At 38.1% G+C, this 26,681-nt stretch overlaps 7 protein-coding genes across 19 annotated transcripts in view; 3 read left to right on the top strand and 4 right to left on the bottom strand.

Annotated features, from left to right (window-relative positions):
* The window catches only part of LOC111489751 (protein LAZ1 homolog 1), a 5,824-nt gene extending 4,219 nt beyond the window's left edge, over positions 1 to 1,605 (bottom strand). For 2 of the 4 annotated variants that reach the window (XM_023138110.1, XM_023138109.1), the window contains exon 1: positions 1,052 to 1,605. The gene's annotated coding sequence lies outside the window, so the exon portion shown is untranslated. The remainder of the gene's footprint in view (positions 1 to 1,051) is intronic. The other 2 variants (XM_023138111.1, XM_023138112.1) reach the window with 2 other exon arrangements.
* A 241-nt stretch (positions 1,606 to 1,846) lies between these two features.
* LOC111489742 (vacuolar protein sorting-associated protein 45 homolog) lies at positions 1,847 to 7,459 on the bottom strand. The gene is made up of 13 exons (XM_023138094.1): positions 7,115 to 7,459; positions 6,741 to 6,942; positions 6,551 to 6,630; positions 5,515 to 5,742; positions 5,192 to 5,317; positions 5,032 to 5,112; positions 4,807 to 4,948; positions 4,517 to 4,695; positions 3,564 to 3,719; positions 2,841 to 2,948; positions 2,626 to 2,747; positions 2,121 to 2,252; positions 1,847 to 2,023 (listed from the first exon to the last, which is right to left on the bottom strand). The coding sequence occupies exons 1-13, from the start codon at positions 7,202 to 7,204 to the stop codon at positions 1,963 to 1,965; spliced, it is 1,707 nt and encodes a 568-aa protein (XP_022993862.1). The 5' UTR covers positions 7,205 to 7,459; the 3' UTR covers positions 1,847 to 1,962.
* Positions 7,460 to 7,618: 159 nt separating this feature from the next.
* On the top strand, positions 7,619 to 10,426 carry LOC111489765. 2 transcript variants are annotated; one of them, XM_023138141.1, is made up of 6 exons: positions 7,619 to 8,044; positions 8,158 to 8,228; positions 8,310 to 8,485; positions 9,193 to 9,301; positions 9,510 to 9,794; positions 10,338 to 10,426. In XM_023138141.1, exons 1-6 carry the CDS (start codon positions 7,771 to 7,773, stop codon positions 10,353 to 10,355), a joined length of 933 nt encoding a protein of 310 aa, XP_022993909.1. In that variant the 5' UTR covers positions 7,619 to 7,770; the 3' UTR covers positions 10,356 to 10,426. The 2 variants fall into 2 exon arrangements, with proteins under 2 accessions (XP_022993909.1, XP_022993908.1); XM_023138140.1 differs by lacking the exon at positions 10,338 to 10,426 and having other exon boundaries at positions 7,620 to 8,044; positions 9,510 to 9,978.
* On the top strand, positions 10,362 to 14,099 carry LOC111489749 (serine carboxypeptidase-like 42). Of its 2 annotated transcripts, XM_023138106.1 has the most exons (10): positions 10,362 to 10,451; positions 10,708 to 10,956; positions 11,076 to 11,183; positions 11,260 to 11,352; positions 11,438 to 11,530; positions 12,717 to 12,802; positions 12,875 to 13,153; positions 13,296 to 13,429; positions 13,529 to 13,621; positions 13,695 to 14,099. In XM_023138106.1, the coding sequence occupies exons 2-10, from the start codon at positions 10,710 to 10,712 to the stop codon at positions 13,978 to 13,980; spliced, it is 1,419 nt and encodes a 472-aa protein (XP_022993874.1). In that variant the 5' UTR covers positions 10,362 to 10,451; positions 10,708 to 10,709; the 3' UTR covers positions 13,981 to 14,099. The 2 variants fall into 2 exon arrangements, with proteins under 2 accessions (XP_022993874.1, XP_022993873.1); XM_023138105.1 differs by lacking the exon at positions 10,362 to 10,451 and having other exon boundaries at positions 10,453 to 10,956.
* A 26-nt stretch (positions 14,100 to 14,125) lies between these two features.
* LOC111489761 (basic salivary proline-rich protein 2-like) lies at positions 14,126 to 15,755 on the top strand. Of its 5 annotated transcripts, none has more exons than XM_023138132.1 (2): positions 14,126 to 14,710; positions 14,786 to 15,752. In XM_023138132.1, exons 1-2 carry the CDS (start codon positions 14,333 to 14,335, stop codon positions 15,437 to 15,439), a joined length of 1,032 nt encoding a protein of 343 aa, XP_022993900.1. In that variant the 5' UTR covers positions 14,126 to 14,332; the 3' UTR covers positions 15,440 to 15,752. The 5 variants fall into 5 exon arrangements, with proteins under 5 accessions (XP_022993900.1, XP_022993899.1, XP_022993902.1 ...); XM_023138134.1 differs by having other exon boundaries at positions 14,128 to 14,512; positions 14,648 to 15,752; XM_023138133.1 differs by having other exon boundaries at positions 14,128 to 14,605; positions 14,735 to 15,752.
* Positions 15,649 to 17,157, bottom strand: LOC111489757 (stearoyl-[acyl-carrier-protein] 9-desaturase 6, chloroplastic-like). Its single transcript, XM_023138125.1, has 2 exons — positions 16,469 to 17,157; positions 15,649 to 16,339 (listed from the first exon to the last, which is right to left on the bottom strand). The coding sequence occupies exons 1-2, from the start codon at positions 17,084 to 17,086 to the stop codon at positions 15,767 to 15,769; spliced, it is 1,191 nt and encodes a 396-aa protein (XP_022993893.1). The 5' UTR covers positions 17,087 to 17,157; the 3' UTR covers positions 15,649 to 15,766.
* A 797-nt stretch (positions 17,158 to 17,954) lies between these two features.
* LOC111489731 (putative transcription elongation factor SPT5 homolog 1) overlaps positions 17,955 to 26,681 on the bottom strand; it is a 10,835-nt gene continuing 2,108 nt past the window's right edge. The window contains exons 2-22 of one of the 4 annotated variants that reach the window (XM_023138076.1): positions 24,749 to 24,987; positions 24,469 to 24,615; positions 24,137 to 24,295; positions 23,972 to 24,055; positions 23,576 to 23,646; positions 23,121 to 23,478; positions 22,831 to 22,986; positions 22,625 to 22,722; positions 22,494 to 22,542; positions 22,263 to 22,415; positions 22,021 to 22,164; positions 21,841 to 21,934; positions 21,567 to 21,728; positions 21,359 to 21,407; positions 21,181 to 21,275; positions 21,017 to 21,095; positions 19,881 to 19,935; positions 19,679 to 19,796; positions 19,459 to 19,602; positions 18,807 to 18,907; positions 17,955 to 18,305 (exon numbers count right to left, since the gene is read on the bottom strand). In XM_023138076.1, the coding sequence (XP_022993844.1) occupies positions 18,060 to 18,305; positions 18,807 to 18,907; positions 19,459 to 19,602; positions 19,679 to 19,796; positions 19,881 to 19,935; positions 21,017 to 21,095; positions 21,181 to 21,275; positions 21,359 to 21,407; positions 21,567 to 21,728; positions 21,841 to 21,934; positions 22,021 to 22,164; positions 22,263 to 22,415; positions 22,494 to 22,542; positions 22,625 to 22,722; positions 22,831 to 22,986; positions 23,121 to 23,478; positions 23,576 to 23,646; positions 23,972 to 24,055; positions 24,137 to 24,295; positions 24,469 to 24,615; positions 24,749 to 24,987 (2,801 nt within the window). In that variant the 3' untranslated portion in view covers positions 17,955 to 18,059. Of the gene's footprint in view, positions 18,306 to 18,806; positions 18,908 to 19,458; positions 19,603 to 19,678; positions 19,797 to 19,880; positions 19,936 to 20,147; positions 20,389 to 21,016; positions 21,096 to 21,180; positions 21,276 to 21,358; positions 21,408 to 21,566; positions 21,729 to 21,840; positions 21,935 to 22,020; positions 22,165 to 22,262; positions 22,416 to 22,493; positions 22,543 to 22,624; positions 22,723 to 22,830; positions 22,987 to 23,120; positions 23,479 to 23,575; positions 23,647 to 23,971; positions 24,056 to 24,136; positions 24,296 to 24,468; positions 24,616 to 24,748; positions 24,988 to 26,681 lie in introns of those variants that run through there. The other 3 variants (XR_002719429.1, XM_023138077.1, XM_023138078.1) reach the window with 3 other exon arrangements.

Below are 26,681 nucleotides of genomic sequence, written 5' to 3'. Positions count from 1 at the left end.
AAAAAAAAAAAAAAAAAAAAAAAAAAAAAAAAAAAAAAAAAAAAAAAAAAAAAAAAAAAAAAAAAAAAAAAAAAAAAACAGATTCGCCAGGAATAAGTTATCTTGAGGCTTCAGTGCACTCCAGTTGGTCCAGCTTATGAAAGAAAATATTTTGAAGTCCTAAGAATGTAGATATAAAATTATAAAGGTTGAAGAACCCCATCAAACAATATACATTAGGCCTACAAAGTCAAAACGTTCTGAATAAACATCAGGAATCAGCAACCATCCGGATTCTCATACCCAGAAAATGAATAAGACGACTAGGACAAAAAACCATGGGAGAAGACACAAATATAAGAACGTTGGACAAACCGGCTACACTAACATGCTTTGAAGTAATATCAACTCCCACTATGTGTATATTTAACCAGTAATAGTAAGGAAATACTTCTAATCACAATTTCCCTCCACGTCCAAACCAGTGTAGTCCCCTACACTAGGAATGTAGTGGCTCGGCAGACTTCAGATTCCCAAGGAAGATAAATCAATATCTTTAGTTATAATATGATCAAGGTAAGTCGTCGGTGGTGCGCAAAAGCAATCATCACTCACAGATTAGAATGCATATGATATTTCAAGCAATGATCATAAGTGAACTCAAAACTCTACGAGAGCATGCGTGATTCAACATTGCAAGTGACCATCAAGTCTACAAAAACAAGATCTACAGAACAAGCTTACACGATAACTAGCAGTCTCATACAGCTTGGTCTTCAACCAGGACAAAGAAGATTCCAATTACTGATAAATACTGAAAAATCCACCTCAATAACAAAAAGATGCTTCGAGTATAGTATTAAATAGTTGTAACTTAGAGGACTGCATTGCTAACTTCCCAGCCGAGCGCACAGGATAATCATATCAAGTTTCACAAGTCAACACAGGTTTTAAACCCTAAAACACCAATCAACCAGCAGATAACGACCTTAAAAGCTAAAACTAACGTCAAACGAAATACAACCACAACATTTCACAGGAAACAAGAGAGATAGAGAATATCCATTCAAACCTGCGGAGGAGATCTCCCGGGGAAAGTTCAGCGTTAAGCGATTAATACCTCGGCAGAAAATGAATTCGCCGGAGGTAATATCAAGCGTCGGTATCGTAAACACAACAGAAACGAGGAAATCGGAAGTTGGTTCTGCAATCGGAACGTGTTTGACGACGTAGAACGAAATCGAAACGACTAAAATGACAAAGTCGGTGAAAAAGTTAGAAGTTCAGCCATCAATTGAAGACAACCCCCGGGACCCACAGGTGAGGGAGAAAGCGCCGATGGGCCGTTCCGGGTAGAACTTTACCGTCTTTAGCTGCCTCGAAGACGTGGACGACCAGTTTGCTTTATAGGCAACAGAGTTACGGGGGAAGCCGCAAACGTGTGACGTGGCTACATGGAATTATTTGTAAATCCACGTCATCAGTGAGCAAGACAAAATAGGTATCATAGTTGTCGCCTACCTACGTAGGCAGGGTCCAAAAGGAAATAATTTAAGGGAATTATTTAAATATATTTCAAAAATTGACCTCTAAATTACTCATTTTGCGTCATTCTTAGCTTTTATAATTAAAAAAAATATCTTCCGTCATTATCATTTGATTATTTTATTTATATACAATTAACTATGCAATTTTCATAAAATATAATTAATATATGACTATCATTGAAATGATAATTAGTATATTTATTCTTTATTCTCAATCAACCTAGATACCTTTTATTTGAAATATGATAAAAGCATTTTCATAATTAATATTATGAGAGATATGAACAACACAATTTAGCCAACATTGCATAATCTATATGTCTAGATGCTAACATCTCAATTATATTATATTGTTGATTTTTGTATACGCCACAAATGGGACATTTAGATGTGTTCTACTATGAGCGGAAATTGTTACTTTGGAGGATGTTGAGATTCAAATCACCGTGGCACTCGATCGAGATTTACGCTGAGCTTCTTCCAAGTCCTTCAAAAACCTGCGCCAAATGGTGACATCATGAAAAAATAACGACTAGCGCGAGGTGTTCGCGAAGGCATTATGATTATATAGTTGGTAGGAGATTCATTTCTTACCTCCTAGAATTTAGAACAACAGAACCACCTAGTATAAAACGTATTCCAGAAGTAGTCGAGTTTTGCAAGGCTACTGAGCGTGACTCTTCATATGTCGTCCCACCGACAATAAAAATTATGACTTCTTGTGGCCTGCTTCATGACAAAGTAGCTAGCCGACTTCAATTCATAAAATTTAACAAAAGTTTCTTTATGAAAAAGGAAAATACTAAGATGATCATCAGATTCTCATTTAGAGGTCATGCTAGCTCAGTGAATCGTGAACTTTCAAGTTTGTCTATTTGGTCTTTGAATTCTAGAAAATATTTGATAGGCACTCACGCTTTCGATTGTGTATAACAAGTCCTTGGCCTATGCATAGACTTGTTATACACAAAACGGAAAGTTTAGAGTCATATTCGACTTTTATATTTAATAGATCAATTAACTTTTATTATGTCTTATAAACTTGGAAGCTCAAAAACTTGTTAGAGACTGTGACACAGGCTCACACTAACAAACAAACCTTCCTTGCTGAAAGTGATTTCCAACGAACGGATAGTCGACATCTCTCAATCGTCCCTTGATTATACTTTCCATAGTCTGGACGACAAGAGGTTGATGCTGAGTGTAAACGTTCTCAACCCCCTAAAACAGAAGTGAAGAGAACAGTACATAAGCACCCTAAACTACAAAGCAAGTTTAAATTATGTATTTCTTGTATATAAGCTTCTAGCATACCTTTAATCCACGAGCCATGTTACGGGCAATATTCAAAAGATCTCGATTTCCATAAAGATCGCCCGTTCGCTTATCAACACCAGCTTGTTTTAAAAGAAACTGTATAAGCTGTCATACCATGTTGTTGAGCATATCAAGATAATTGAAGACTAGCTAAGAATAGAAGTATGTGAACAATATTATCATAATAGTCGGCCAAAGAAAAACTAGCTTCTTACAGACACAGAGATATCATGAATCCGCATAGCATAAATAATAACTATAACATAATCGAGCATGTTTAAATTTTTTGTGATATCCCACATTGGTTGGGGAGGAGAACGAAACACTCTTATATAGCAAACGCGTTTTAAAGTCATGAGGGGAAATCCGAAAGAGAAAACCCAAAGAGGACAATATTTGCTAGCGGTGGGCCTGAACCGTTAGAATTGGTATCAGAGCCAGGTTTCGGGCGATGTGCCAGCGAGGAAAAGGAACGAGTGCTAGCAAGAACACTGGGCTCTGAAGGGCGGTGGATTGTGATATCCCACGTTGGTTGTTGGTTGGAGAGGAGAACGAAACACCCTTTTATAAGGGTGTGGAAATCTTTCTAGCAGATGCATTTTAAAGCCTTGAGGGAAAGTCCGAAAGGGAAAGTCTAAAGAGGACAATATCTGCTAGCAGTGGACCTGGGCCGTTACATAAAAAAAAGTGTTGAAAATGGTGCTTAAATGTATAGAGTACCCCTTTTTTATATTTGGCAGAACAAGAAGCCAATTTATTGAAAAGCTGCATCAGTTGGACAGGGCTCTCCTTCTCATAGCGTAAGGCATATAACATAACTAAGCGCATGCGGTCTATATCAGAAGTACTCTCATTGTTCAAAAGACTTGTTACCGCCTGAAAAGCAAAGAGCAGAGGTGGTCATGCTGAAAGTAACAACTAACAATCTCATAGCTCATCAATAGTTCCACGCTATTGTTGGGAGTTCCAAACTTTTTACAGATAGCTCATGGGCACATAAGAAAAAAAATGTTGCAGAGATGTTACAAGTTAGAACTATGAAATCAAAAACAAGGAACATCTAATATTTAATCAAATTTGTTTCAATCATAATAACTTCCTCAAAATTTAATGTATACTATTCTTGTAACATTGGAAAAAAAAAAAAGATAACTCACATGATATTTATTTTTTGCATCAGGTAGGTATATGAAAGAATTATAAATCTCCAAAATAATAGATAGGAATATCGCAAATAGACCTATCACAACACCCATTAAAGGCACAGTTCCCCACCCAAGAGCCATTTTACCATATTCTGAATTTAATGGTTTCAACAAATCCCCTACAATAGTTTGTCTTGGCCAAGATCTAGAACTATCCTCAACGGTTTGTGTAGCTATAAAAAATATAGAGTGAGATCTGTTAACTTTGTATACTTGCCATTATAAATAAATGATCTTATCATAGATCCACTGTGATCTTGAAATTATATAATAATGAAACAGCAATCCTAGTTGCCTTCCCAGAAAAATAGCAGAACCAGATTATAGTTCTTAAGTATCGTGCTAAGAAAACTACTAAAATGGATGTCGAGCAAAACATGAATATGGGACTATATCATGATTTCAACGTTGTACAGATATGAGAGAGAAAAATGCATGGCATATTCACGATGGAGAAAATATTAGAACCTCAAAAGCAGCCATTTGCCCACCATTGCAAGCCAATTCCTGTTCTGTCTGTGAAACGAACATAAGCTTTCGCTCCTCAACTATTTTACTCAACTCTGTCACCAATGTCACATGTTTCGAAACATTACCATGCATTTTTCTGTACTCTGGATAATTGTCAACGAACTTGGCCATGTCCTCTACACAAAACAAAGCAAAAAAAAAAAAAAAAATTTAGTGACGCAATTCTCTCCCCTTATCAATACGTCACAAATAACTACAAAGAATGTCAAACTTTATTTCATACAGACCTATTGTCTGTATGTTCTGGTTACTTTTGGCAATTTGCTGAAAATCGTCCACCAACTTCTTGATATTCATTCCAATTTCTCCAAAATTATTGTACATATTAGCTTTATAAAACGAATCTTGCTCTGATGATAGCACAACCTCCTGAGTGATGCAGAACTGTGAATAAGTTTAATTGTCCAATAGAAAATGCTTACTAGTGCAGAGTAGAAGAGTGAGCTTTATACCTGATGATCCTTTGAAGATTTCCCAATGCTTTTCAAGTCCACTTTATTGTCTTGAATACCTAACAATTCATGAACCATTGCCTAGAAAACATAACAATGAATAACCAACACCATCATGTAGTAACAACAAAGCAAAGAGTAATTTTTGTGATCCCAATACCTGATACGTCCATTGATTCAGCAGGGGAGTCAGCGGGTCATCCCTCCTATCAATTACCAGCAACAAAGGGGAGATTTCTGTTCTTCGAAAATCGAACAGACCACTTTCTTGCTGATACATTAGTTTCTGGTACATCAGAAACAATCAAATTTAAAGTTTGTGACCCTTGAACTTGTGATAATAAAGCCTATAATAATAATAAAAAAAAAAAATACAAATCTGAAGTCAGGACACCGCTTCTAGAGTTCGAATATAAATATGAACAGGTTAACTAACAAATTAAAGTAAGAAAATGCAACTTATAATAGTAAGAAATTACGTACTGATGTTTCCTGTGCTATCCTCTTGGCAACATCAGAAGTCCTTTGGTACCGAATAACAGGTCTTTGTTTTAACGCCAAGAAAAGTGCTGCAAGGCCATCTACAACTCGGTCACAGAAATGTTGCAAACTTGGTGGATCAACAACTGCCGGGATCATGTATATGTGGTTTGATGCCATATTTAAAGTGAAATGATAAGGATCAATGGCCATGAAATCGCCATAAAATTCCTGCATGGTTCGTTTGATAGTTATATGTGATTATCACAATGAAAGCTAACATGGGAATTCAGTACAATATAAAACTCATGCAAACCAGCTGTTTCAAATGATGAATAGGATGAGTAGAGAATGGAGATCTACAATAAGGCTAGTGAGCAGGATCAATGACACATATAAGAAGGTTCATGCCATTGGTAACCTAACCGTCTCTTTGACATGGTACGACTGAGAAGAACCATGATTCCATGATACTATTTTACTTAAAGAACTTAATTTGGATTAATCTTCCCTGATCTCATCCACATATAATAGCACGAATTTTGTAACGACCCAGGCTCACCTAGCAGATATTGTTCTCTTTGGGATTTTCCTTTCAGGCTTCCCCTCAAGACTATAAAATGCATCTTCTAGGGGAAGGTGTTCTCCTCCCCAACCAATGTGGGACATCACAATCCACCCCCTTGGGGGCCTAGGGTCCTCGCTAGCACTCGTTCCTTTCTCCAAAGAATGTGGGACCCCCCGCTAAATTCATCTCCCTTTGGGGCCAGCGTCCTTATTGGCACACCACCTCGTGTCTATCCCCTTCGGGGAACAACCGGTATCTAGCTCTGATACCATTTGTAACGACTTAAGCCCATTGCTAGCAGATATTTTCCTCTTTGGGCTTTTCTTTTCGGGCGTCCCCTCAAAGCTTTAAAACGCGTCTTCTAGGGGAAGGTTTCCACACCCTTTTAAAGGGTGTTTTGTTATCTTCCCCAACCAAACCAACCTCGGACATCACAAATTTGTTAATAATTCATGTAAGAAGAAAAATTACCACAACTTGCTGCACAACATCCTGCTCGTCTGAATCAGCTAGTATATGAATCTGAGTTTCCTTCAAAATGTTGGAGAAAACTGTAATTCAGATATACAGAAGAATGATTAACATATCAATGGAAGATCATTACAGAGTCACAAAGTTACTTACACAAGTTAGAAATCCATAAAAGAAATGAAGAACTCACAAAGGTGATACTCCCCAAATCTAGAATTGGCCAGCTGACGACGCAAAAGCTGTATATTCTCTGATGTAGGCCTGAGAAAGCAAACCGCTTTCAGATGATACATGGATTCTCTTGACATCGATATGGTATCTACCAATTCAACCAAAAACACTTCTTTCTGAAGAAGCTCCGACTGTGAGTACGCCACACTAACGACACTAACCTGAAACCAAAAGCAATAACAATCAAAATTTATCATTATTCTGCACTGTGAATGATAGAGATCGAAGAAATCATATACAAAAACTACACAGGGCACGTTAACAGGCTATAGGATTCCATAATACACATCAGAAAGAAGATTGAAGGAATGTAATGAACACGATGGCGCATACCGTCTGAGAATCGAGGATGAAAACCTTCATGCCGGAGATGTCCTGCAACATCTTGTTGATATAATCCCGAACGACCGATATCAGCACCATTTTCAGCTCGTAGTTCTCAAAATTAACAGTCCTGAATCCGGCACCAAAACTAGTGAATGCGGTGGCAATGAAGTGGAATCGCAAATGCAGATAGAAGGCAAGAAGGAAGGTCTCAGATCTGCGACGACCGACGAGGGATGAAATCGAAAATGGACAGTCAGTTGGGAAGTTGCCGATCAAGATGGTCGCCAAATACGCACCTTCTTGTTCAATCTTTCCCGCTTTTCCGAAAGTAGAATTAACCTTTTTCCTTTTTTTGTTTCTTTTTTCGTATGAGATTATGCTACCAATTACCCAAATTTTACCTTCCAAATATAATTTTATCAAAATTTTGAAAATAATGAAGCATTAATCTTCTAATATATAATGAATTATGAGTTTTAATATTTAAGGATTTAAATAAAAAAAAATTGAAAGAGGAGAAGTACAATCGAAACGTAGAGTTGAATTGACATGTAATTATCCTCATTTGTTGGATTGCGTCTCTGCGGAGCGGCCGCCATAGCAGCTGTGTGTTGTGAGCTTCATCATTCCCAGTTTTCCAGTTTCCTCCGTTAAGAGAAGTGATGGTCTTGATTACTGTCGGTAATTTCAGACTCTCTGCAGTTCCAATTTCATCAATCCTTCCACAGAGTGGCTTCCGTTCGTCTTTAATCTCGCCCAGAAATCTTCCCTTCCCATTTGTTGGCCATCGGTTTCCTTCTACGTCGAACAATCCCTTATTACTTCATGCCAGAAAGAAAAACTCAGAATCAGAGCCAGTTATCAAACGAAACATCGTTGAGGAAGTGTCGGAGGACGAAGAAGACGACGTACTTCTCGACGAACTTGATGAAGATGGTAAGATCCATTAATAAAACCTTCGCTCAATTTATTCCTCTAGTTTCTATTGAATCCTAGTTTAGACTGGTCTTGGAATGAGTAAATTTCGCGAAACTTTCTTGATTGCGTAGATGAGATAATGGACGATGATGGCGAAGATTACTTTGAAGAAGAGTTTATGGAGGATAATGCTGAAGTCTATGTAAGATTCTTGCCTCTAAACATGAAGATATTGTGTTGGAAATCTTAACTGAACTTCTGGATTTGATAATTTGATTTGAAGGTAGGGGATGGTGGGGAAGGAGGTGGAATTTCCCTTGCTGGAACATGGTGGGATAAAGAAGCACTGGCTATGGCTGAAGAGGTTATTCTTTCATTTGATGGCGACTTGAAGATTTATGCTTTCAAAACAGTCTCTAATTCCACTGTTCAAGTGCGTATTGAAAAGCTTTCTAACAAGTAAGTTTTTACATTCTATGAACACATATTAGACTGAGGTTTTGGTTTTCTTGTAAGATAATAATTTCTTGTTTCTGCATTCTTAAGAATGAAATGCCTTCTGCTAGCTCCTTCTTTCTCAAAAGGATTGTTTGAGTGATGTTGATACTAGAAAATATTAGGATTACTAATCGTAGATTTCGCTCGCAAATTATGGGAGAGAGTTCACGTTAGAGATTTAGGACGTGTTTGGAATGACTTTTTAAGAGCTTAAAAACACGTTTGTAAACACTTGAAAAATCATTTCAAACAAGCTCTTATACGAGTTCACCCGCTTCATATGGGTTAGATCCAATACGAGTTCAGCCTGTACCTATCTTTTAAGCTGGAAATGGAGATGCCTTTTGCTTTCAAGTAAATCAAGAGAAAGCCGTTAATTACCCTTTGGCTTCAAGTTTTCCTTCTGATATTAGTGTTCTCATTGAACCCGTATTCATAACTTAACTCAAAGCAGAATAGGATTTCTTCAAACTCCTTATTGCTTGATACATCACATTAATTCGAAGGATTTCCAGATATTAAGGACGTTTCGAGTTGAAGTCTACTTTAAGCATATGAAAATGTGTTACATTTTACATGTTGTTATCCCAAGTTTACTGTTGGTGCATGCGTTCTTGGTAAGACTGAGGACCATTTCCTAGGTTCTAATTCCCAACAATGCACCTCAGATCGGGTTCGCCCAGGATGGAAGATATCGAGGCTTTCTCTTCAAGATATCGAGCACGATTGGATGAAGCAGAGCTTTCTAAAACCGTGCCAGAGAACATATCTTTAGAGGTATGCTGTCTTTTTCCCTGCTCAAATTCCCTCGTTTTTTTTTTTCCTATATCATCAACCAATCTATCTTTAGCAATTAGAAGAAGATTTTCACTTCCCTTATTCAATTTAGTTTCCCACTTGACAAGACCAAAGGAGAATTTCTCTCTCAGAATTACTCTGTTAGCTTTTGGGACTAAATGGATGTTAATCCTTTCTACATTATAAGGTTTCATCTCCTGGTGTTGAACGCGTCGTTCGGATTCCCGACGAGCTGGATCGGTTCAAAGAAAGAGCAATGTATGTGAAATACGCGAACGATGTAGTTACACCCAGTTCGTCCTCTGAGAGTGATGGCATTTTCAAGCTTGTGTCATTCGACATAGAAACAAGGTGCTGCATTTGGGGTTTAGCAGATGTGAGGATAAATAGAGAGAAGGCAGGAAAAGGAAGACCACTAAGCAAAAAACAAAGAGAGTGGCGTTTAGAGACTCCTTTTGATTCATTACGCTTGGTTAGACTGTATTCTGATTATTGATAATGCAATCAAATTTTGGTCGAAATTCAAGGTGTCGGTGTATAGTAAACTAGTAATTATTATCTTACGAACGTATGATTCGTTTTTAATGCTATTCTCTATCTAAACACATTTTGAATACAAATTTTGTAAGATAAACGCTTAATAGTTTTTGGATTGAGTTGGTCTGATCAACATGAACATTGATATGCATGAATTATACTTATTTATTGTCAAATTGTTCTGATTGTATTGGTTGAATTATGAAACTTTATCTGTACTGTAATGGCATTGACTGAGGCACTCCTGGTTTGGTCCCTGCTAGAAAACGACCAATCAGTCTCTTTACCCGCGTGATGAATGAAAAACGGCTCCTTTTGTTGACACCTTTAGCTTTCTAACAATATGCTATTTCTATACTATCTTCGTGACTTCACTTATTCATTACATGCATTGTACTTAGTTACCAAAAATATGCATCATTTTACTTATTTATTTCTTGTTGTTTTTCTCTTAACTTTTCTGTTTTTGGTGTGTAAGGAAGTCATACAATTGTAAGAGGATTGGAGGCCGTAGCTCAAGGAAAAAGCCTAAAAAGATAGCTTTTTACTTTCTGCTTTATTGACCCATTTCATCATCTTTACGAATTTGAAGGTTTGGTGATTAAATAAATGGTGTATTAGGTGCAAATGAAAATTTTAAGTTAAAAGAAGGGAGGGGTTGGTGCGTGGGGTGATCGAAAGCAGTGTCTGCATGCACCTATTGTTGTCATTATATCCTTATAAAAATCCCATGTGTATTACCTTTTTCATAGCCAGCTCCATTAGAAAATTATCTAATACTCTCTTTTGGAGTACAATATATACTCAACACGGTAGTAGGTTTTGAGCACTAATGAGGCTGTTTGGAGGGATGGAGCGGGGGAGAAGAACTCTTAGGGCTGCTTGGGGGTGCTTTTTCATTGCCTTGTGGGTGGCCACACAGGGGTTCCCGGTCGAGGATCTCGTCGGGAGGCTCCCCGGCCAGCCAACGGTTGATTTTAGACAATTTGCAGGTTATGTCGATGTCGATGTCGATGCAGGAAGAAGTTTGTTTTACTACTTTGCTGAAGCTGAGCAAGATCCCCATCTCCTGCCCCTCACTCTCTGGCTCAATGGAGGTCTGGTTTGGTTTAGAACTGTTTTAGTTTATGATATGATTAGATCTTGAAAGGCCATACTGTTATACTGATAGAATCAAACTTGGGGAGGATACTAAATTGTTGAAAGGTCAATGCAGGTCCAGGTTGCTCGTCTGTTGGTGGGGGTGCCTTTACAGAGCTGGGGCCCTTTTATCCCAGAGGTGATGGCCGAGGCCTTCGAAGAAACTCCATGTCCTGGAATAAAGGTAGTGTTTTATTTTTCTTCTTTCTTCTTTTAAATATTGAAAGAATCTGAATGATATGGTGGATTGACTTTGATAGCCTCGAATCTGCTGTTTGTGGAGTCTCCTGTGGGGGTCGGATGGTCATACTCAAACACAACGTCAGACTACACTTGTGGTGATGACTCCACAGGTTCTAATTCCTATACTTTAGAGGTTAATTTAATTTAGATTTTGTTTGATTAAAGATTAAATATAGAGAGATTGGATCTGTGCAGCCAGGGACATGCTCACCTTTATGTTGAAATGGTATGACAAGTTTCCAGCTTTCAGAGATAGCTCATTTTTCCTCACAGGAGAAAGTTATGCAGGTCATTTTTTATATTTTTTTTAGTATTAAATTATAAATTTAGTTCCCGGCCCACCATTAGCATATATTATCTTTTTTGAGATTTTTCCTTTCGGGCTTTTCCTTAGTGTTTTTAAAACGGGTCTGCTAGGATGAGGTTTTCACACCCTTATAAAAAATGTTTCATTCCTCTTTTCAACCAAGGTGGGATCTCACAATCCACCCCCTTTGGCCCCAGCATCCTCGCTAGCACTCGTTCCACTCTCCAACCGATGTGGGATCTCATAATCTACCCCCTTCAAAGTCTAGCATCCTCGCTGCCACTCGTTACTCTCTCAAATCGATGTGGAATCTCACAAACATCTGTTAGAGAAAGGGAATGAAACATTTCTTATAAGGGTAAAGAAACTTCTCTCTAGTATACGCATTTTAAAAGTGGGTGGGGAAGTCTAGAAAAGAAAGCCCAAAAAGGACAATATCGGCTAGCGATGGGCTTGGGCGGTTACATTTTCGTTCGTATTTATATGATATCTTTATTTTTTAAAAAAATAAAATAAAATAAAATAATTATTGAACTTTTTTTTTTAGGAGAAATTACTCTTTTAGGCCTTGAGATTTGAGTTTTTGGTCCGTAGATTTCAAAATATTACACTTTTTCTTTGAAATCTAAGTTTTATTTTTATTTGGTATTTAAATTTCAATATTTTACGCTCTTACTTTGAATTTTAACTAATACTCACTTTTATTATTTGAACTTAACTAAAAAATTGAATTTTTTTTAATTAATTTTAATTTAATAGAAAATTAATAAAAATTAACTAATAGACATTAATTTCTAGTAAAAAAAAAGACTTAAGTGTTAATCTTCAAATTTAGAGACCAAATAAAAATAAAATTTAAAAATTTAAAAGTTCAATAACAATCAAATGAAAATTAAACTCAATATTTAATGATAAAAATCTAATAGGAATCAAAATGAAAACTAGTGACTAAAATCATGATCATGTAACATATCTGAGCTAAATTTAAAAACTTGTTCAATACCATTCACAAATTCGAAGTTCAAACTTCTATCTTGAACTTTATAAGTATTGAAGACTAAATCGACAATCGGAGAATGAACGTTATCCTGAATTCGTAACTTAAATTTAATTTATTCTAAAGAAGTGGGAAAAATGTGAAAGAGAAAAGATATTGATTTGATGCAGGCCATTACATTCCTCAGCTAGCTGAAGCAATGCTGGACTATAACATTCACTCAAAGGGCTTCAAGTTCAATATCATGGGAGTTGCTGTAAGAACAATGAACTCCAAAACCATTTCTTTTTTAATTCAACTTACTTTTGTAATCTGATGGTGCCTGCAGCTTGGGAACCCATTGCTTAATCTGGACAGGGATGTCCCAGCAACCTACGAGTTCTTTTGGTCTCATGGCATGATTTCCGACGAGGTTTGGTTTGCAATCAACAGAGACTGTGATTTTGATGATTATGTGTTGGCGACTCCACACAATGTAACCAAATCCTGCATCCAAGCCATCGCCGACGCCAACGGTATCGTTAGCGAGTACATAAACACCTACGATGTTCTTTTGGATGTCTGCTACCCCTCCATTGTCCAGCAAGAGCTGAGATTAAAGAAACTGGTTCGTTTATGCTGTTTTTGTTTTCTTTTAGTGCATCGATTCGTGGGTCTGTAGTGATTCGAACCTCTAATGTTTTAATCAGTTGAGACTCTAAGTTGGTGTCGAGATTGTAATGAGTGGTTCGGTTTGGTTCGTTCTGCAGGCGACTAAAATAAGCATGGGAGTTGACGTGTGCATGACCCAAGAAAGGCGTTTCTATTTCAATTTACCAGAAGTTCAAAAGGCTCTTCATGCCAATCGTACTAATTTGCTTCATCAATGGTTCATGTGCAGTGAGTAAGTAAGCACACATTCTCTTTTTTGGCATCCATATTACATCACAATAGTTATGCCATAAACACAGCCTAAATCTTGATTGTTGGTGCTTTTGAGCAGCTTAGTAGATTATAATTACAATGATACGAACATCAACATGCTTCCCGCGCTGAAGAGAATAATCCAAAACCACATCCCGATTTGGATCTTCAGGTACGTTTTGAACTTTCTGTTTAAACTTTGAACATTGAGAATGGTGAATAAATGAATGAATGAACACGCACAGTGGGGATGAGGATTCAGTGGTGCCATTGATGGGGTCTAGAACGCTAGTCCGAGAGTTGGCTCATGACCTTCAATTCAAGATTACAGTACCCTACGGAGCTTGGTTTCACAAGGGCCAAGTCGGGGGTTGGGCCATCGAGTACGGTAATATGCTGACATACGCAACGGTGCGTGGGGCAGCTCATATGGTGCCCTACGCTCAGCCCTCAAGAGCTCTGCATTTGTTCTCTTCATTTGTAAGAGGGAGGAGGCTGCCCAATTCTACCCGCCCTTCCATCGATGATTGAAACAAAACAAATTAAACGTGAACGTGTTTGGTTGGGTTGGGTTAATGATAATCGAAAGAGTGGAATGTAATGCAAGATTTTGTTTAGAAATAATGAAAAGCTCCCAACTCATTCATTTAGTTTCCTTGATTGTGTTGGGAGTTGTTAGCTTTTGATACACACTCAAGATATGCTTGGTGAGCAGAGAAACAGAGGGTGGGAAGCAAGAACAGAACAAGTTTATAATGCACACAATCATTCAGGCTTAGCATCAAAGTTAAGTCTTTTTTTGTTTGTATAAAAACGCATCCCATTTCTTACCAACTTCTTCATATCCTTTCTTTAACCAATACTTCTTGAGATATTAATCCCAATGCCCTCTCTCAATACTTCCGACCACCCTTACTTTCCTTTACCACCTTATCATCCTTTCTGGCCGCCTCTCCCACCGCCGCAAAACCCTATTGCTCCGCCATATAAACCAGTTAGACCGCCACCGCCCCCTCGACAACCAACTGCTCCTCCGCCCCCACGTCAGCCAATTGTGCCCCCTCCGCCTCCACGTCAGCCGATTGCACCCTCTCCGCCGCCCCCTCAAAAGCCGAATGCTCCTCCGCCACCACGCAAGCCTATTGCGCCCCCGACTGCGCCTCCGCCCCCGCCCCCGCCCCCGCGCAAGCCAATTGTGCCTCCTCCTCCACCGTCTCGAAAGCCGACTGCTCCTCCGCCACCACGCAAGCCTATTGTGCCCACTCCGCCACCTCATAAGCCGACGGCTCCTCCGCCACCACGCAAGCCTATTGCGCCCACTCCGCCACCTCAGAAGCCGACTGCTCCTCCGCCCCCACGCAAGCCAATCGTGCCCCCTCCGCCACCGCAAAAGCCGACTGCTCCACCACCGCCACGTAAGCCAATAGTACCTCCACCTCCACATAAGCCAACTGCCCCTCCACCACCACGCAAACCAATTGCGCCTCCGCCTCCTAAAAAGCCAGTTGCTCCTCCACCACCACGTAAGCCAATTACACCACCACCACCACACAAGCCAATTGCTCCACCAACACCATACAAGCCCATATCTCCCCCATCTCCGATGCTTCCGCCGCCGCCGCCTCCTTCTAACCACCACCCGACAGTGATCATCATAGTGTGTGTGTCCTTGGGTGGGCTCTTCCTGCTTGCATTCATGGCAGCTGCCTTCTTCTGCTTCGTGAAAAAGAGAAAGGAGAAAACCATTGAAGAAACAGAGATCATCCACATTGACGAACACAGGAAGATCAAAGAGGCCAAAGTTGCAGGACCCCATGGATCATGCGAAACTATGGTGCTATCAGTTGAAGATGACATCCACATAACCGAAGAAATCGTACGGAGCGAGAAGGTTGGGGGAAAAGGGTTACATGGTACGCATGAAGCAGGTGATCCAAGCTCCATAGAAGAGCCACAGCCCGCATCTTCCTCTCATCAAAACCATTCGTGAGCACAAAAGTTCCATCATTTTGGACAGAACAAAAACAATTGAATAAAATATTAAATAAATATTATGATTATCCCATCCATAATTTTAAAAAAATTAATTGATTTTTTCTTCATTTTCCAGAAAATGTGCGTGTAATTGTCATACTGAAATGGATTAAAATAAATAAATTAATTAAAAGTGGGTGACAGATTTTTATTACAAAAGAGACGTGGGAGATGATGGGATTTAGTTGTATATAAAAAGACGAAAATCCTAAATTTCTAAACAAAATTTCAATTTTTTTTTTTTTTTTTTGGTTTAATTTAAAATTTTACACGAAAAAGAAACTTAGGAGATAATGGGTATTTCCTTATTAAAAATCCAGCTGAACTTCACTCCATACGGCTTCAACTTCTTAGCTCGCTCATCGGCTCGTTCCTGAAGCTTCCTAATCCTCGGCGCCAAGCCACACACGTAATCCTGAGCCTGTCGCCCCTCCGCCGTCAATCCCTCCACCTTCTCCAACGCCCATCGTTCGACCAGCACCTCCAGAATGTCAGCGTAGTCGTTAGCCGTGTAGATTCCAAGCCGCTGAGCAACGGCGGAGAAGTGGTCGAATAGCCTGGGGTCTTCCCCGTCGTACATGAGGTGAGCTGGCATTGTGATCTTCTTACGCATCATGTCTTCAATTGCCAGCATGGCACCAGAGGGGTCCACGTCGAGAAGCTTCTTCACGATTCTGGAATATGCGTTCTCGTGGCGCTTCTCGTCGGAGGCGATGGTGCCGCAGATTCGAGCCAGGGTAGTATCGCCGTTGTCTTTGGCCAAACGGCCGGTGTTGCCGTGGGATACGAACGTGGCTCGCTCCTGAAATGACGTGTACACGAAACCCAAGTATGGGTTGTTCTCTGTTCCTGGGTCCTGTCCACGTGGATCGCATTAATATTAATTAAAAACCTTTTTTAACTTTTAAATTTGTATTAAAAACATAAATTTGGAAATTTTAGAAGTATTTTAACAAATTATTAAATTAAAATTTATTGGTCTTACCATGCCGGAGCTGATCAAATACTGGACAGTCCGCTCAACCATCTGCATATCGACCCGACCCGATAAATAGAGGTAGGTTCGGAGCAAGTCGCCATGGCGGTTCTCCTCGGCGGTCCAAGACCGGGTCCACTTGGCCCACGAGCTGCGGCTAGCCCCAGTCTCGTCCTTAACACCATCCAGCGTGTTAATCATGGTCTGATAAGTGGGCAATGCATCCTCCGTAATCATATCCCCAACCAGCACCACGAAGTACTCGTCCGGCAGTTCCGCCGTCCGTTCCCGCAGCGCCCTAACTTGATCGACAAATTCGTCATACGGCAGCCTCGAATCCGGCAAGAAATCCTGCGGCTGCCAGCACTGTTGCACCGGCTTCAGCAGCGGCAGTACATTCTCACTCGCCCAACCTTCCAGCGACTTAAACAATTCGACCTTTTCCGGCGGCATTGAGTGCGTCCTCTGGTCCTTAATCAGATCCGGCGTCGATATGGCAGAAATCGGCTGTAGCGATGGCCGGAAATTGACAGCGTACAGCGGCGGCTTCAACCGAAAGTGAGCGAGATTCCGGCCAAATGAAATCGGAGAATGAGATGGAAGGAGGTTCGAGGTTAGGGAATTCATGATGCCGTCTGTGCGCGAGAGTGTGATCTAAGTAGAAATCTTGGGCAATAGGGAGCACAGTGATGGACCAAATTTATAAGGGAAGTTCGGGGGGGGGAAAATGGAAGGGTAATATGGTAATTTCGGGGATGTAGAATCCGGTGGGTGCTGTGGTTTTCAGAAAGGCAGTGGAGACATCCCATGGGTACACACACAGACCAGTGGCAAATAGAATTAAAGACACCTCATAATGTGTGGACAAAACCGTCTGTTCCTCTAAATTTAAATTTAATTAAAATAAAATGCACCATGCATTATAGGAAGCAATTGGCCAGGCCAAGTGGTGAGATTGGTGAGAAACGTTCAAGAAACCGAATTATAATAATAGTTTTTTTTTTTTTTTAATAAATAAAATCCCGAAAAAAAGAAAAAAAAAAAAAAAAAAAAAAAAAAAAAAAGGGTTTCCTTAGTCTCCGTTTGCTACACCCAACTACAACAATCAAATTGATTTTTGATCAATTTTTGAAGAGTTTCTTTAAAATTGACTATCCAAAAAGCAATTTTTATAAAATAAAATAAAAATATCTTCTTATGTCAAAATTAAAAAAGACAATAACGGAGAGATATTTAAGAGGAACAAAAAACATGTAAAGATTCTAAAGAAAGAGACAAGATAGAAGCGTACGTTAAATGGTGTAATTCAGGGAGTATAAGTTTTTGCAGTTCAAATTTCTTCCTAGTACGGTATACAACATATTTGACGTGACGTGTCGATCATGCTTTAAACAGCAACTAGCCAAATTTAAACAAGAGTCAAGTGGTGAATAAGAAGGGGTGAATAAGAAGCAGCAACTTTAAACATGACAAAGCCAGTAGGGGTGAATAAGAAGCAGCAACATAAAGATGGAACTCATTTATAATTTTAGGAAAAAACTGGCATGCACTAGACTAGTAGTATACAATATGATTGGATTCTCATTTATTAGCAATAAAATTATGGTTGAGCTAGTTTTGCAAGAATAACTAAATCCAAAATCTTAACATCAAGAGTGTCATCTACCTTCACAATTCCATCCGTGCCGTCTACGCCGATCAATTTGCCAGTGGCACCACGCAGTGCACCACCCATTATCTTGATCTTGTCTGACTTCCTAGGAACGATCACTTCTATTTCGCTGGAAGGGGCTGTTACCGTTTCGCCATTTCCACTTGATCCAAGACCTACCCTACATCCGCCATCCTGAGAAAAAACAAAAAAACCCAAATCAGCACTACTTTCCATAATAATATACCTAATTCAGTTACACATATGCCTTAACCTTGTGTTTCATTTGAATATTACACTTTTACATTACAAATAAATGAAGGATAAGGATAAGGATGAGATAGATAGGCATGAAACCTGCCTTCTTAAGATGGAATGAATGGTCTCGTTGACCATGAACTTATGAACTGTCTATGTGAAATTTACTCACATGTAGAGTTTCCAAACCTGCCTTCTTAACCTTATCTTCTGTTCTTTATCTTAATATATATTCATATATATAAGACACACTTCAGTTATATCTCTCTTAACATCTTTCCCCTTGTATTTTTTCGTTCAGAAAACAATAATTTGGTAATAACGCTCTACATGTTCCATAAGAAGTCCAGCTACTACTACTCAGAAACAAATATGTATAAAAATAAAATAAAATGACATATAAAATTTGTAGTGGGCAAAGCTTTAGTAAACACGTACCGGAAGCACCTCACGGATTACTCCCATGACGAGCTCATCTCCTGACCTCCGGACATTGACTAATATGTCTGGCATGTACCATGGTCCTTCGGAATCACCACCTGCCATTTTAATTTATTTTTCGTAATCAGGAGTAGAGTAAAACAAACAAACATTTATTGGAGATGCCAATGGAAAATGGAACGAAATTCGGTTGCCAAGGTCATGACCCCATTGCAAAAGGTTGAACTTCCAAGTTCGATACAATGTACCTATGAAATAAATTTTATTCCAGGTCTCTCTAGATGAAACTAAGAATAATTCTTGAGGTAGTCAAATGTACCCTAATACAATTTTATCAAAAGAAAAGAAAATTGTATCGATGCAAGTTCATTCGGGTGCTCCACTCAATTTGTGCTTGGATTAACTTATAGTGGCCCACTTTTTATCAATATGCAACATGCAGTATAGCGAGTAATAATAAAGTTCAGGTGTTACTTCCTCCAAATGTTAAAGAAAAAATACGAATTAATGGCAAATATAAATAATAGAGTCTATTGCAAACTCTACTTGTAGCAGATATTCTACGAATATTTTTTGTGAAGAACATCTTGCTTAAAATAAATATAGGGAAAACTCTATCAAGCTGCATGCTGAAAAGAGTAATACAAACCTATAACAGGAGACATCATATCCAGACCACCTGTGCCTGGTGTCATTGGCTGCCCACCAGGAGTACCAGGAAGATAGGAGGCTGGATTAGGTGTCATCGGCTGTCCACCAGGAGTTGAAGGCAAGTATGGGCTTGGAGCATTTGCTGAACACAGAGTAAGTCATATTAAGATAAGATGTCTCTTGTGTGGAAAAGTTGAAATAAATACAAATGCACCAACCATAGGCTGAACCACCATCCCGGGGGGTACCAGCATCACTGTAACTGCCACCAGGAGTGTTGGCCCACCCAGAACCCGGAGTTGGAGCTTCATATGTCCGTGAAGGAGGGCTTCCTGTCTGAGAGAGAACACATATTACTGCCTCTAATGGTTAACAAGCCAGAATAATTAGTGGCATTTAGCAAGTCATTAAAGATCTAACCTGGTACTGTGGGCTACTTCCCCAAGTTGCAGGATTCCCTTCCTCCCAGTTATCCCTAGTTTAGAAAAATCAGAATTTGCAGCATCAATCATCAAAGATGATTGCAAAAAAAAAAAAAAACTTGAAAAAGAGGACTTCAATGGATAAGATGGCTCCCTAAAGCACATGATGAAAAACGGAGATACAGCATAACATATCAAGAAGCTCTAAAGTTATTGATATATGAGACAAATTTATCCCACAGCCAAAGGTGGTTACCACATCAAATGAGTTCCTAGAGCAGCAATATACAACACAAGCACCATCACAATTGCCTCCAGGGTAGGCCAGGTACAGGACTTCACTATTGCACTACCACCACTCACACCAAATAACTTGTCACTGTCAGAAGGCTACTGATGATGAAAATGTATCAAATATGATTGCCTGCCTTCTGAAAGATGACAAACCACATCTTGTCCAACGTCTCTTTATTCTAGCTTCCCTAACCCATAGTTCATTGATGAGACTTAAGGAGAGAAAGAAAATAACTGTAGTAAGATTCCACACATCTTAATTCCACCACTTCAATGATTAATATGCATAATGTTCCATTTTCATTTTTCAAATAGTCATGTTTTTCATCAATCAGGTGTTGCCTTCTTCATACTTCTAGCCTTAGGGATTTAGTCAGGCCTCATTCCTTAACAAGAGTTACATCCCTTAGGAATACTATCGAAATACACATAAACACAGTATACAACAGAATCAGTCATAAAAGTGTTTTCTTTTAAATAAAATGGCCAATTTAAGAATTATAGAGAAAGAAACGACCCAACAAATATACAATAAAAAAATTGTTTCCAAATTTCCAATGCAAGAGTGGCAAAAAATAAAGTACAAATTATAAATCATCATAAGCTATAATATCAATATTTTCAAGCTTGTTCATAAAGCTATTTTTAGGGGCAGTTCGATGCATCTTTGAATTCAAAATTTTCTCAGTTTTAATTGTAAAAGACAATATAAGAATAGTAAATTATAGATGAGATTTAAAATAACAATAATTTATTGAGCCTCTACAACACATACATTCTACAATGCAATCCATGTTATCTTAATTAATTTTTAAGTCCACTAGTCCATATGAAATTTACCTTGACGGACTCATGGGTGCATAGGGATTCCATGCTCGATCTCGCATAGGTGTCCTCATGCCATCATGAATTGGTGTTGCTACAAAAACAGATAGTATAGCATGAATAACCCTCATAAAGTATTATTGGGGGAAAAAACAAGGCAATATAGAAAGAGAACTAACTTCCAATATCTCTCATTGGGGTCATGTATGGATGCAGGGGAGTACGAGAAGGATGCATGGGAGTTTCACTTCCCATACCATATCTAGATGATTCACTGGTACAAGAAAACAGAAAAACCTTGAACTAACAAGAAACAAACAAACCAAAGTTATTATGGATTATATATATTATATTTACCGATGGGGGGTCGAAACAGCAACATTATCTGAGATAAAATTGCGGTCAACTGCAAATAAAACAAGTATTATGGAGTTAATGCCACACAATTCACTTCCATTTCAGACTTTTAAAATTTCCCAGATATCCTTCAAAAAAATTGTATACAAGTAATGCCACATATATCACACATATACTCTAGTATCTACCAAAATCTTTTAAAACATGCCTGTGACCACTTTCATTTGAGACTCAAGCTCTACTCGAACCATTTGGCCTTTTATTTCAACAACACGTCCACGGTAACCCTTATAAGGACCCAGCCGAACTTTTACTGTTGATCCAACCAACCCATCATGATGCCCTCTCCCACCTCTATGTCTTCCCCCACCTGATCAACAACTAAACAACTTAATAAAACATCATAGAATAATCTTTTATCAGATAAAAATCAAAAAACAATCATAAGGGGTACATAGATAAGAAACAGATCCACCATATACCATTATTGGGAGGGCCTCCTCTAGGAAATCTCTTAGGTGACTGAGGAAAACGAGGTGGGGTCCCAAGGCCAGCAAACCTAGAATATGACTTACCCTGCAGCAGAAACTACCTACTAAGATACAACTGTCAACAAAAAGTGTGCTAGCATAATCCCGTATTAGTTCAAAACAATAACTTACATTTCTATTTCCATTAGTTCGGGATCCACCCACAACAACACAAGCCTGTGATTTAGCACATATAAAGCCTGCATGTTCCAAGTGATGGCGATCATAAACAAACAGAATTCCTCTGTATATGTGCTCCACTGGACCTTGTTTTCCCTGTAGTAGGAGCAAAAGAAAAAAACCATTTTAAATTTTTTTAAAAAAAGAATGTAGACATCTAAAAGGAAATAGAACACATGAAACAGAGATCTAACCTTACAAGGTCCTTCAAGAATCCTCACTACGTCTTTGGAGGAAATTGTGTTATTGAACCGATCTTGAACACTGATTTTCTTATCAATCTTACTTTTTATTTCCCTTAACTTCACAATATCAACCTCAGGTCTATCAGGAATACCCTTAAGAACCTAGAGCAGAATCATATTGATGAGCTTACTGACTATAAAATGAAAAGAAAAAAAATAGCCTGCATAAAGCATGCTAACCTGGAAAGCCTCACTTTCTACACGGATAATTACGCCAAAGCTCATATTACTGCAAAAATTATTGAGAATCTATGAATCCAATTCTTATATTTAAAAAATAAGGGGAAAAAACAATATTAACAACTACTTACTCCAATAACACAAGATCGTGAAGTTCATAATCCCCAATTTTAGTCACGCCAGTTGTTACCTCGGAGCTCTCAACAACATCATCAGCAAATACCCGAATCTGAAGATGATAGAGATTTAGGACATTTAAGCACACTGTCTGTAAGATAACATTCAACAATATGCAAGACCTATGATTCTATAATACTTCCAAGAAAGTCAAACTCACATGTTCCTTGGTTGTATCAGATAATATAATAAGCACATGTTGGTCCACCTTTACAACCATACCAGTAGCCCCCTCCTGAGTGCCCGATACAACTTTTACATGATTCCCAGGCTCGAAGTACTTGCAAAGTTCTCTTTCATTCACCGCAAGTGTTTTCTATCCCATAAATAAATAAATAAAATAAAACAAAACAAAAAGGAAGACACACAAGATATATGCTCAAACCTTTGAATAAATGACAAAATGGTTCAGCTGGTCAAACAAAAAGGAAGCAATTGAGTAGTTCTTACGGGAAGGCCCTTCATTTCTGGTCTGATGTGGACATTCTCTTCCTCTACTTTCTCAACCCATCCTTTCAAATTCTTGAGATCCCCCTTAACAACAATGACAGCATCACCTTTCATAAAGTGCCCTTTCTTTCGATTCGCAAACAACGTAGACAAACTAGCAATATCCCCATCTCCATTTTCTCCAGGCTTTCGAAATTTTTCAAGTTCATCAAAAGTTGGCTTTATGTTTTGGGCATTTATCGACTTCATGGACATTGTTTTATACAAGAAACCATCCTTGAAAAACATGCCACCTATATTCTCAAAGTATTCTCCAGTAATGGGATCACGTCTGCGCTCCACACGGATGTGCAACTCTCTGAATATGTCGAAGAGTAAGTTACTATGAACATTAAACAACAAGTTCATCAAATATATGGAGGCCAGGTTTCATTCAGAGAAACAGTGTGGACTACCTAGCTTCATCAATATTCATAAAGCGCGGTGGAGGAACAAATGCCTTCTTTTTAGCAACTTCTCTCCCTTCCTGAAAGAGAAGTGCTCAGTATCAAAAACAACATTCATTCTCAGATGTTAATGATCCAAGAAGAAGGAACTAATTATATACATGCATGCATAAATATATAAACGCAAATTTACATATATACTAAAAGACATGAAGACATGAAGAAAAATGCTACCTACAAAACTTATTTCCAAGTTTACATATTAGGGATTGCAAACTGATGAAAACGAGAAAAATAAAGCCTAAAAAAATTCAATACGAGTCTAAAAACATTTGATGATCGTGAGTTCAATACCATAATGATGAAATACCAAAGACAATTAAAAAGTGCCCTTCAAAACATTACCAATTTAATTGCAAGAGCCTGTAGGTCTATCCGTGGAATCAGTTTCACAGTAACCCTCTGCCGCACATTGTCAACATCCACCACCTGAAGAAAAGAGTGCTTAATGCGCCAAACAGAGTTAAGAGTGAATGAAATATCTTAACTTATTGAAAGTACCACAATTACCTTGGCAAGATCCCCCTTATATGTCCCAATCTTCAGCCTAACCCATGTATCTCTAGCAAGATCAATTGCTTTGCTTTCAACAGAGAGAACATCCGTCATTTCTTTAATTGGAACGAGTGTTATCTTTTGTGCATACATGTTGCGTAGACCTTTACAAGCCTAAAACAATAGCAAAAGAAAATTTAAAGAGTTAATTTACTAGATAGAGGATTGAATTCAATCATCACTGTAAGTCTACAAAAAGGATGTATGAATAACCAAAAAAATTTAAAGAGTTGATCGACTGCCTACATAATTGAATTCAGTTTATTCACTAAGAAAGCATAATATACCTCTCTAACATGGGCCTCTTTGTCAGCTTCAATATATATATAGTTCTTCAAATGGTCAAGAGCAACTGCAGATCTTATTTGCATTTCAGGCCCTCTATCAATGCATTTTTGCATTAGACAAACAGCAGCCTCCCGTTCTCGGCCAATCTAACAAACAAAAAGCTTCATATCACTAATCATGTACAACCATTCTCTAAGATTACTCCAGAAGGAAAAAAAACAAAATCTTATAGAAGAAACTAAAAGTAAATATGAAAATTTGAAGTGAGTATAATCATACCGCGCATCTAACCATCCACAATTTTGGATCCCTTACAGAAGGTAAAAGAGCTTGCTGCTCCACTTCTGTGGTCTCCTCGTCATATTCCATATGATTTGACCTTGCATATCTTGCTTGAATCCTTCTTTCAAGTGCTTCAACATCCTCCTGTTCATCTTCCCGTGGTAGCAATGGGCGGCGATGCATCCTTCTATTTTCATCTTCATCGGGTATATCAGCTCCATTATCAACAATAAAATCTGCATTATTGATTTGGATAGCCCCATACATAAAGATTGTTAGAAACAAAAGGTAGGGCCCCAAAAATTTTGGGGGAAACAACAAATTCACAGGTATATGGTATATACTATATAGTTTCAAATCTATTCAAGGCCATAGGGGAAACAACTAGCTGCCACCATTTTCCATCACTTTGTGCTATTAAAAAATCAAATTGGTAAGTGGCAAGTGAAAGCTAACACAAAGTTGACTGAAAACCTTTTTCTGGGAAGAAAAAAAAGTTCCATGGAGAAAAATGAAAGAATATATGAGTGTGTACAAAAAAAAAAAAAGAAAAAAGAAAAGAAAAAGAAAAAAAACGGGTCAAAAGCTGTCAACTACCTAACAGAACAGGCTCCAATAAAAAATTTGACTGATAACTTTATGGAAGCAGATAGATTTCCAGATATGTTAGAACAAACCTCAAGTTGATTAATACCGATTTGAGAATGTTTCATACATAATCATTTAGAAGAATGCCTTCTTCCTATTTATTTTTGTCTGTGTTTCTCAATGATATAACCCCCAAAAAATCCTTCGAACCAGTGTTGTTAAACTCAGTGAAAACAACTTGAATGCCTCAAGATTAAACTCGTGAACTTGAGTTGATTAGCTTGGATCGTCCGTTTTAAAATATGAATCATGAGGAACAAAACGAAACAGACCAGTCCAATTCAAAGAAACACTTAAAAAATAAGGTATAGTTAAATATTTTATTAAACATCCATCTTATACTCTTTCAAACTCACCAAAAGAAAAGAAAATTGGAAACTTCAAGGAAATTAGAGAAGAATAGCCCATCGCAAAAGTAAAGCATGGTGTGGAACAAGCTTACATGTAGGGTTTCTGGAAGAAGAGTAGCATAGGCATGCAACGCGACAAACGTAACTTAGAAGGAATAGAACTTTGATTTTTTTAATGAAATGGCGAACAAATTGAAAAAAAAAATAGAGCAAAGATCGAAAAAGGAAGGAGAAGCGTCTCAGAGCCAGAGGGAATGAAAAGGTTAGAGTTCCTTTTAGTGGAAGGGTGTGAGGTTTTTAATGGAAGAATCTAGGCTTACCATATAGTACACACGTGGGTAGATTGTTGGGTTGGAATTGGGGAGAGCGATTGTGCTGTGGCAAGAATGAATTTTCTTGGTTTTCGTTTTCGATAAAACTTTCATACTTCAATTTCTAATAGACTATGGGGTTTGGTTTCCTTTCCTAATTTTTATTGTCTTCAAGTCTTATAATATATAAAAAAAATTAAATGTTCGTAATATAATAAAACTTATAATACACGACACACTAAATTTAAATTTCTATACACGTCGGAATCATGAGTTAAAACCCCTTCTTCTAACGATTAAAGTCTCTATCATGAAAAAATGTTATCGAGATTTAACTGGGTTTTTTTTATGTATGTACACTATAAATTGATGAGGACTTTAATATGTTCATAAGCTACAAAGCAATCATTACATAGTAAAAACTGAAACTTCATTTTGATGAGATTCTTTGTGACTAAATTGTTACCAATTTGAAAGTACGATTTGGTCTCAGGTGAGGACGCTTGGGAGGGGGCAAGGTTTAATGTGTCCTTCGTTGGATTGGAAAGGATAGTTCCTCAAATTGAGAGGAAGATGAGAGTTCTTTTTTTTTTTTTTTTTTTTTTTTTTTTTTTTTAAAAA

Source organism: Cucurbita maxima, unplaced genomic scaffold (assembly GCF_002738345.1).
Source record: "Cucurbita maxima cultivar Rimu unplaced genomic scaffold, Cmax_1.0 Cma_Scf00014, whole genome shotgun sequence".
In the NCBI taxonomy this organism is placed as follows: Eukaryota; Viridiplantae; Streptophyta; class Magnoliopsida; order Cucurbitales; family Cucurbitaceae; genus Cucurbita; species Cucurbita maxima.
The sequence above is the reverse complement of the archived record's forward strand: the minus strand, read 5'-3'. Positions and strand labels throughout refer to the sequence as shown.